Genomic DNA, 10598 nt, shown 5'->3' on the forward strand with positions numbered 1-10598 from the left:
TATATAAATTGTCATTAGTCTCAACTCCTAAACCATGTGGACCTATGAAGCACACACATTGATACGGACACTAATACAATATGGACAGACGAAGATACATATAATCTCTAAAATGTAGGACACGTGGACGCAAATTTATATATTATATAATTATGAATTATATAAATTGGCAATAAAGATTTATGTGCTCAAGTATGTTTCAAATTTCTTTTAGAGCATAAAGATGTTTTTCATGACATGTTCAAAAATATCATAATAAAAATTTATATAATAAATTTGAGTTTTTAGAAAATTAATGTATTTTTTTTTTAAAATTGTGTTAGAATCGTGCTAGAATTGTCAGAAATTCAATAAATATTTTTTGAATTATACTTTTTACCGATACGTGTTCTACAAGTACCTTACGAGTGTCCGTGTCCGATACGTGAGTCCGACACGGACACACTATTTAAGAGGAGTGTCCGAACCTCATAAATCTGGACTATATTAGCGGTACCAAAAAAAATTATAAATTATATTTGGCTAATGTTGTATTCATTAAAAACACAATTAAACGTTAATATTAGACAACAATATTGGATGAATAGTATTTAACAAAGTATCCAAGAAAAAGGGATGGTTGTTTTAGTTAGTGGTGTTGCGTGAATGGCGTGCATGGCTTGCACCTCCTACAAATGCAGAGGAAGGCCAAGGCGTGCAAACTGTGCACGTACTCGGGAGAGGCTCCGACGAACGTACGCCCCATCACTGAAGGGGTGAAGAAGGAGGAAGAGACAATGTCTGATCTATTCGCTTGGCTCATCTCCTTCTTCCTCCTTATTATCTTGCTTATCCTCGTCACTTATCAGGTTTTTTTCTTCTCCATCAATATCATTATCATCTTCATCTTCTAAGTTCCGTTGAATGTTATCATATCAAAAAACAAGTTATATATATACGATGCTGTTTGGTCTGTTTCACGGTGATGTGATGTCTTGTTTCACGTTTGTTGCAGCTAATGTGCCTCGCAGACCTAGAGTTCGATTATATAAATCCTTATGACTTATCTGCTCGAATAAATAAGGTGGTTTTGCCTGAGTTTGTGACGCAAGCTGTCCAATGCTTCTTCTACCTTGTTACTAGGCATTGGATAATGGCACTCCTTTGTGCTCCTTATCTTTTACACAACATCCGAATGTAAGTTTCTACAACTAATCTTTGCTACTTTCTTGTTTCTTGATGATACACAATCACAAATTCTACAAATGTTCCGGTCTTCAGTTTGAGAGTGAGAACAACGCTCGAGTTTGAACTTTGAGAATTTCTATGCTCAACATTGAAACAAACACACGCTACGAAAACTAATTATTCCATTCCTTGAAAACCTTATAGAAGGGAAAAATATGTACTTTTTTTATCCGTTAAGAAACAATAAAATTATATAGATCCATTTAAGAAGTGTTATAACTCTTATTCAGAGTAAAAAAAAATATCTTTCTATATACACAACAGAAAAAAAAATAAAAATTCTTACGGTCTATTCCAACACAACCAGCTAAAAAAAAATAAAAAATCAAGGATCGATATTAAATCAAATGCATACATATTAATGGTTCTAGATACTAGATAAAGTTAAAGAATAGACTTAATTACACTTTGGGTCTTTTGGAGGATGAATTTAATTAGACTGTGGGTGTTTGGAGATATTTTACGTTTTAGAGAGTCTAGGAATGTTTAGAGAGCTGAAACAAACCAAGTAAAAAGTTCTCACATTCAGTTAAATTTTCTTTTATGTCCTGATTTGTGTTCGTTTACATATGCAACATATATATATAGCCAGTATTTCCCCCCTATTTGGTTTGGTTGTATGGAGCTGATGGTCAAACCAAACAATATATACACACCAGCTTATACACGTAAAATTCTTCTGTTTATTTCTCTACCAGCTGGAACCTTGGAAAGTTTGGCATGTAGATAGTTGCATACTAGTTAGAGGATTAAAGGAGATGAATTGAAATTTTAATGTACTGAAATGTGGATATTGATTGCTTATTGTAATCCTTTAATCAGGTATAGACAAAGAAGGCATTTGATTGATGTAACTGAGATATTCACCCTTCTCCCTTGGGAAAAGAAGCAACGGCTTGCCAAATTCTTCTACCTTGTTTTTACCCTTTTCCTCTCTGTATTTTGGTAATGTTAATTTCAAAAAGGCTTATTTGTTGTCTTTTCATTTTATAGATTTTAAGAAAATGGATGTTTTAATTCATAATTGCTTGTTGCAGGATGATTTACACATCACTGGATAAGCAATTGTAGTGGATTGGTTGTATTGTGGCCTGCTGTAAACTCCCAGAAATGTGTGGCAGAGAAGAGTTAATTACTTGTGATACTGTTATCATGAAATTTAGAGGTGAGTTGCTGGGTTGTGTTGTTGTTTATACTTGTAAAAAGTGATAAAGAATAATATTTTGCTTGTGTTTTTTAGGAGGGGAAATTCATGGGAGATTTGTTTTGAAGGAAGATTGAATCGGCATCCACATTACAACTTATGTTTAGAATCAGAACAGAAGTATATTGATTCTTAGAACCTACTGGAATAGAGGAATGTTGAGTTATGAGAATGTTGTATACAAGAGTCTAATGGAGGTGTTAGCTATAAGTGTTATACATAAGTGAGATATGTTGAAAACCTGTAATGAAAGTATATTTTTGATGAAATATGGACTTCAAGTAAAAAAAAAATAGAACAAATTACAATTATAAATTATTACTTTCTTGTTGTAAAATAACATTTTTCTATATGTAATTAAAGAAAAGAAAAAGATATTTTTGACACCATTATTTTCAATTGACATCCTTATAACAAGTGTAAATAATAATAATAATAATATATTAAATTGAGTAATTTAAATAAAATAGAAATTATGTTATTAAATATAAAATAATAAAATGAGTTGTAGGGCTCAGATTGAAAATTTTTGGAAGTGTCAACTATAATGGTCCTTCATCAATAATTTTTCACTTTATCCTCTCATATTAAAAACCACAAAGTTTGACCACCACAAATTTGATAATAATTTAATAAATTCATATTTTAATTATATTTATTTTTTTCAGTTTAAATTAAATAATAAAGCTTGTTTGATATTGTATACACATCAAAATAACTATTTTACAATTATTTTTTAAAATAATTATTATATCATAATAAAATAATAATTTATTTAGATATAAAATTAATGTAATCGATATCATGTAACATTATTATTAAACGGAAATTTAAAATGAGAAGCTATGATTCTTTCAGATCATATATAAAAACAAATAATGTTCCTTTACATCTATTTTAATAATATAATATATATTGATAATTTATAGAAACATATAATTAAAATAATAATATAATAAGCTGTAAGGGGAGTATTTTTCTTGAACGGTTTTCAAGGAGTGGTACTCTAAAAATAATAATTTGACACTCTAAAAGAAAATTACACCCACTTAATAACTATTTTAACAATACAATAAAAACAACAAGGTTCCTGTACCATATTACTGCACACAATTCAAGTGGAAAAGACAAAAATAATTTTAATGTATTATTTTTTTTATTGCAGATTTTCTTATTAAAAATGGATTTTTGATTTTTTTTCCAGAATTTTATTTCAAGAGAACATAAAATGTTCTTTCAGATTTATTTTTCCAAAATATATTATTTTAAATTTTAAATTTTCATATCTGAAATAAAAGTATTTTAGGAATTTTGAAATTATGCTGTTGAAAAATATTGGATGTAGGAAGAATTTGGCAAACAACAATATAATAAGAACATGCATTACTATTTTAAGTTAAAAAAATATAATTAAAATATTAATATTATAAGTTGTATAATGAATGTATTTTATTTTTGAAAGGTGTAAAAGTATCACCCCTCCAACTTTAAGTTATAATTCTTGCTGTTTTGTTAAGTTCACTCCTACCCTTTTTTTTACATTTTTTAGAACACATTTCACAAAATATACCCGAAAACTTATTTTACTGAATCAGAGATTTCATTAATTTCTTTTTGTAAAAAAATTAATTAAACATAAATACAAGTTTCTGTTGTGTATTTCAAACACAACGAAATTTTATTTTTGTTGTGTATTAAAAATATTAATAAAAAATCATTAAATATAAATTAATTTTAAATAAAAAATAATTAATTATTATTAAATTAAATATTATTTTATATATTAAAATATTATTAATATTTAAAATAATTTATATAATTAATAAATAATTTTTAAATTATATTTAATTAATTATTAAAATTTTAATTATTAACTATTCTTACTTAATAAAGATCCAACTCCGACCATGCCGTAATTAGTTGTTAAACACCCTTTGAAATTATAAATAAATAAAATAAAATAAAAAAATGTAAATTTCCAACTTTCCTCAAACGAGACAATTCCATCCACTTTCGAAGCAAAGCAATTAAATTTAGGTGAGCCAGAAAAGCCAAAACTACGCAAAAGGCATCTCTGGATTCTTAAACACATTTTTTTAGCGTTGAAATCACGAATTGAATATATTTTTAGATGTTTCTGAAAGTCTTTTTATTAGTTTTTGTAAAGAATGTATTCATTATTAGTTCTTGTACTTTAAAAACAATATAATTTAAGTTTGTCCTTTGAAACTTTAACTTAAATAATTTTTAAAGAATAAAAACGAATAACCCTATGTAAAAAATATCATATTTTTCAAATTCTAATTTTGTGTTGGACTGATAGGAAAGAAATACAGAAAAAAAATGTAATAAAGAAGAAGAAACGAATATGGTTTCGTTAAAAATTATAGATGAAAAAGAAAATGAAAATGAATTTTTTTTATTAAAAAATAAAAAATAAAACAACCATAAAAATGAAGTATAGTATTGACAAACTAAAATAATAATCACGTGTCTTTATTTTAATATAATGTTTTTATTTTTTATAATACGAAGGTTGGATTGACAATATAATTTTTTATAATTTTTAAATTCATTCTTTTTATTTTATATATATATATATTTCATTAGTAAAAATAAAGATCAATTAGATTGCATGTTATTTTCTTCTTTTTCGATCGACTAATCATCTTCCTTCCTTCGTTTCGTTTAACCATTTAACTTCACCTTGGATTACTTTTGCTACTTCTCATCTACAGCTTATCTCCTTCGAATGTTCTCGGTTGAGATGATACCATAAAAAATTTCCAACGATTAAATAAATATTTGGTATTCGGTGTTCGATGTAATTAATACGCGACAATAATATACATTTTCTCAAAACCTGTGACTATTTATATAATTATTATAGATCCATTATTATTGAGCCGAATTCACGTTTAAACCATAATTAAAAACACAAATACTAAAACCACATGTACCCGGTACCTACTGGTATAATATTTAATTCCAAGATACTCTTCCTCACAGGTTGGAGTAAAATTAATGAAATTTCAGGTGCATCCTGATTTTATTTCCCCAACAGATGTTTAGTACATTATTTTTATACCTTTTATGATTACAAAAATGTTTTGAAATACAAATCCATTCATCAAGTCCAAGGAATTTCTGTTTCCTTTGAATATGTTAGTGTTCATTGTTAATCTCATTTGAAAACGTGTTGGCTTTGCACTTGCATGAGCAGGCGCATATCGGTTAAAGATTCTTTACAGAAGCAGCCAATAATGATCTTTTGTAGAAACAATGCAATGAAAGACAAGGCAGTGTGCAACTTGGATCGTAACGTTTAACGAACAAACATTGTTGGTTAGCTGAAAATGTGAGCCTAATTTATTCGTGCAACTTGGTGAGTTGTCATTATCGTTTTATCAGATTATCAGGTCATTCATATGAAAAGGAAAACAACATCTGTTCTTAATAAAAAACACTGACATCATTTTCTTCTCCTTTCTAACTGTTATTTCCTTGGCTTTCTATCATTGTTCATACTCCAAACATATGCTTTCTGCAAATGTAACGACACAAAAAGGGTCAGGTGGCTAACTTGCTGCTATAAAAATTACTATAAAAAGTTTTCTATAATATAGTGTGTGTGTGTTTGTTCTTAGCTATATAATTTTACTTCAGGGTATATGTGCAGGGTATGTTGTCTGTTGTGGTATTTTACTGTTTTTATGGTTACTTTCAAAGTATTTAGGAAATTTTAAATAATTATATTTTCAATTTTCTCATTATTTTTTGTTTATTTTTTCATGGTAATCTCGAGATAATGCAAACTTAGGGTTAGTTTGAATTAATTAAAGAAAAGCATCAGGAAATTAAAAAAATAAAGTTATAGATTATATACCAAGATTCAGGATAAAGGCTAATATGTTAATGTAATAGAACACTTTGTTTAATTTTTTTTTTGTAAACAATTGAAATACTATCAAGTTATTATTATTATTTTCTTAATTTATTGATTCTTTGTGCTGATTAAAAAATATGCAAAGTTTCTACAAGATGAAATTTTAAAATGCCCACTTGTTTTATTTTATGAAAAATGATAGATAGAGTGTTGGTGTGTTTTTAATTATGTTTCTTATTATTTCTCACAACTTTTTAGTTTTTCAATTTTTGTTATTATTTATAAGAACATATATCCGAAAAAACAAATACAAAATCTCTCTTCCTTGTTTGTTATTTTTTTTTTATCGGGAACTTGTTTGTTACTCTCTTGTTCAGACATTTTATCTATTGCAATGCAGTTCTTGTTTTATAAAAATATATAGTCAAATTTGAATTAAGCCTATAATTTAACTCAGTTTGTCTCACTTATATGTTTGAATCAAACATGTGGATTGTGTTATACCTTACCTCTTTGTATAAAAGACAACAGAGTCATTGCTAATTAAGAAACTCTTATATTATGCAGAGTGAATAAAACTTGTTTTATTTATTTATTTTTAGTCACTGATTTTTTTTTTCTGCTTTCTTTCCAACTTATCATAAAACAAAGGTAAACAAATCCTTAAAATATTATGTGGAGGTTCTTGTTGGCATTTCATTTGTTTCTTTCCTTTGTCCTTTTTTGTTTGTTTACTTTTTGTCCTATTTTTTAATAATCAACATTTCGTTTGTTTATATTTTCGTCTTCGTCACTGATTCACACTTGAGATGACGCATCAATTCATTGGTTTTGGCTTGATATATGTCTTACATATTAACCGATCCGTAATGAACAAGAATTAAGACAATAATTATTTAAAGATTTTTACAACTTTTTAAGTTCTAATAGTTTGGTTTATTTAGGTAAAAGAAATAGTTCTGTTTATCAATTTGATGTTTGACGTACTATCAGTTTTATGAAAAAAAAAAATAAAGAATTTTTATATCATTATACGTTATAAATTATCGTGTAAAATGATTATTGACTTCTACAATTATATCATTGATGATTTTTGCTGTAAAATAAATTCACTAATATAATCTTAATATAGTTGTTACAAAGTGGACTTTAAGCCTAACTCAATCTCATAAAACCGGCTCATAAGGTTGAGGTTTGCACCCACTTGTATATAATGAAAGGCTTTAATCTCTAGTCGATGTGGGATCTCCAACAATAGTGATATCATTATTGTGGTATAGGATTTAATTAGAAAAGAAAAACTACTAAGATTACTTAGCAACAAGCTATGTCATCAAAGTAAGTGGTCATGTCATTAGATTTATTCGTGTCGTACTACATCTTTCCAGTGCTCTGAATCTGATTTGTGATAAATGTTAGTGTAGATGAACATACAAAATGTTGATGTCTTGGATAGCTGTTATGACTTCCTAAGAGCTCAACCTAATATCGTAAAGCAACTATTTGGCATGTCCCCCGATAGACGAATGAGAAAGTTGGTGAAGATAATGATTGAGTCTCCTTGAACCTACATTTTTCTTGTATTTAGTTATGCATAGTTATTTTTTTTATTGGATATGTAATTTTATTTATAACACAAATTGACACTTGCTTTTAATTTAAATATAATATATTTCAATCTATATGACGGTTTGCAACTATTTATTTATTTATTTTTTGGTTGTTATCATCAAATTGTATGCAACTGTTCACTTATTGTATCCAAAAAAATTCAGTAAGTTTTGTAGGAATGATGTCTTCATCTTCTAAGAGACAACATAGTTGTCAAGAGGGTAAGGAAAAAGCTCATGCAGATGATTAAGTTCCTTCTGCACGAGTCCCTGATATTGAGGACATTTTTAATCAATTACAATTTTTTACCGAGTGAGAGAAAATGTTGGAGTATGGCAGGTGATTTTATAATAGATCGATCATGATCCCTAAAGTAATGAATTTTGTCTTCTTTCAGGCAACATGATTTGAGTCTAACCATCCTTTGGAACATCAAGAATTGAAACAGCTTTGATGTTTTGAGGATATGATGAGAGTGTTTTACACAAATCTTAGGATTATAGACGATGGTATCCCCTATTCCAAGGTGAACCAAAAGCGAATTATTGGTGGCCTTCCCTATTCCAAGGTGAACCAAAAGCGAATTATTGGTGGCCTTCCAGATTGGTTGGCGTTAACTAAGTTGAAGTTCAAGGGACTAAAAGTGAATGTTGCAAAGGCCTTATGATGATCTAAACTACAATTATGATATGGCATTGGCAGTCATTATGGGCAAGGGATGCAAGGTCTTAATGTCAAGATTGTAGGTAGTCTATCAGTGGATGACACATCTTGAGTCTACGATGAAGTAATTATTCTCAATTGTTGCATGAAGACATTTTCATGTTATGGGAAATCAAAATAATATTGTGATTAACTGACCCCATTATATAATGGCATAAATATCGAGACCACAACATGCATCTTCCCCATGCTGTCACACGGATCATGAATGTGTGCAAAGTTGATTTATCTCTAGAACAAGTCTCGAGCTCGGGTGGTCCCACTTCTTTGCGAAAAAAATACTGAAGAAGTTAAATATCCATCAGGTATATGGTGTGTGGCAATATGAGACAGATCAATGGGAGGATGAGGAAGATGACGCCCGAACGAGGATGTTCATGGCAGTGCACCTCAATCCCCAATCCAGGATCACTCTAAAATTATACCACAAATTTTGAGTAGAATTTAAGAGTTGCAGGAATCAATCAGAACCATAAACCTCAACATCAACTCTCGTTTCAACAAGGTCATGACAGGATTGAACACTTGTAACAACAACTTTATGAGGAGTCTTTTGAATGATACATATTTTTCTATATTATTGTTATTATTTTTTGGAACATGATTATAATTTCATATTCTTTATATATATATATTTAATATACTATGTTTAATATTTATTATGGCCATATTTTATCTATGAATTTTGCTTCAACATAAACAAATTTCCTACATTTCAAATTGTTCACAAGCATCTTTTTTTCCTTTACACACCTATAATTTTTTTAATTGAATCAAATATAGTTTCTCAAAATCATAAATATGTTCTGAATATTTGACATAAGTATTTTTTCTCAAGTTAGTTCTAACACTCTACCAAAAATAATTCTACTCCTTTAACTACAAACCACTATAATTCATAAATAAATAATTCACAATTATATTTTTTTTTAAAGTGAAGCAAATTAAGTTTCTAACAATTATAAATATGTTACAAATATTTTACATAATTTATATTTTTTTCAAAATTAACTCTAAGAGAGTATTGGAAATAATGTTTGAATTACAAAGTCTATAATTCACAAATATAATAAATCAAATTCATTTTACAATAATTTTATATAAAAAATAAATAAATTATAATCTTATATTTTTTATTTAAAAAAAATTATAATTTTACTTATGGTCTACGACATCAATTACAAACTTTCATAATTTTTTTCATTTTTTATATATTTTTTTAAAAATTATTTTAAATTCATTCCTTCAAATTTATTTTCAAATTCAAACAAATATAAGATTGAGTGTGGTGAGACTTGATTAGAAGAGGTGAAAGAAAAGAAGAGAAGGCATGTGAAAATTGGGCAAACAAACAAAATCAGCTCACCTACAACAGCGGCAACAACTACGGCACTTTGCCTCCTTGTTACCTTTTCCACATGCTTTCCTTTTCACTCACCTCATTCATCCACTCTTATGGAACTCAATATTTTGGTCTTTCAAGAGAAATTCAATCTTCAAATACAAACCAAGTTAGAGGTTAGGTCAAGCTTTTCTCCAGATTTCTGACACATTATATCTTAAATAGTTTAATATATATTTATATCGTGATTTGATGGGTCATTATAATGTTGTTAAGGAATTTAACGGATGATTTACACGGGTGTGTCTCTGTCAAACTCCTGTGTCGGCTTTTCTAAATTTGAATCATGAGATTAAGTCTTTGTTTGTCTTCAAAGTTAATCAAAATTCAATTAAAGTCCTAATATTAAGTATCTTCCACTCTGCGACATGAATACTTTTAAAAGCAATCGAGAATGAATTAACCAAGCGTGACTTCATAAAAAAAAAAAAATACTTTTAATTTGAACTTAATTGACATTTTAAAATATTCAGAATATTTAATTATTTATAATTTTTTCGTTAACTAATATTCTCATTTTGATTTAATGACATTTCAATTAACGA

General features: G+C 27.9%; 1 protein-coding gene across 1 annotated transcript; it reads left to right on the forward strand.

The window, feature by feature from the left end:
- Positions 1–706: 706 nt before the first annotated feature.
- LOC137809689 (protein cornichon homolog 4) lies at positions 707–2700 on the forward strand. The gene is made up of 5 exons (XM_068610785.1): positions 707–848; positions 995–1176; positions 2050–2172; positions 2265–2392; positions 2468–2700. Exons 1-4 carry the CDS (start codon positions 777–779, stop codon positions 2296–2298), a joined length of 411 nt encoding a protein of 136 aa, XP_068466886.1. The 5' UTR covers positions 707–776; the 3' UTR covers positions 2299–2392; positions 2468–2700.
- Positions 2701–10598: the final 7898 nt, after the last annotated feature.

This window comes from Phaseolus vulgaris, chromosome 2, assembly GCF_051622355.1.
Source record: "Phaseolus vulgaris cultivar YP4 chromosome 2, ASM5162235v1, whole genome shotgun sequence".
Classification (NCBI taxonomy): Eukaryota; Viridiplantae; Streptophyta; class Magnoliopsida; order Fabales; family Fabaceae; genus Phaseolus; species Phaseolus vulgaris.

Excerpts from the sequence above, each read along its gene's own strand:
- LOC137809689 (XM_068610785.1), top strand. The coding sequence starts at position 777 with ATGTCTGATCTATTCGCTTGGCTCATCTCCTTCTTCCTCCTTATTATC. Across the intron at positions 1,177-2,049 it reads CTTTTACACAACATCCGAAT|GTATAGACAAAGAAGGCATT; the intron begins GTAAGTTTCTAC and ends TCCTTTAATCAG. Across the intron at positions 2,173-2,264 it reads CTTTTCCTCTCTGTATTTTG|GATGATTTACACATCACTGG; the intron begins GTAATGTTAATT and ends TGCTTGTTGCAG.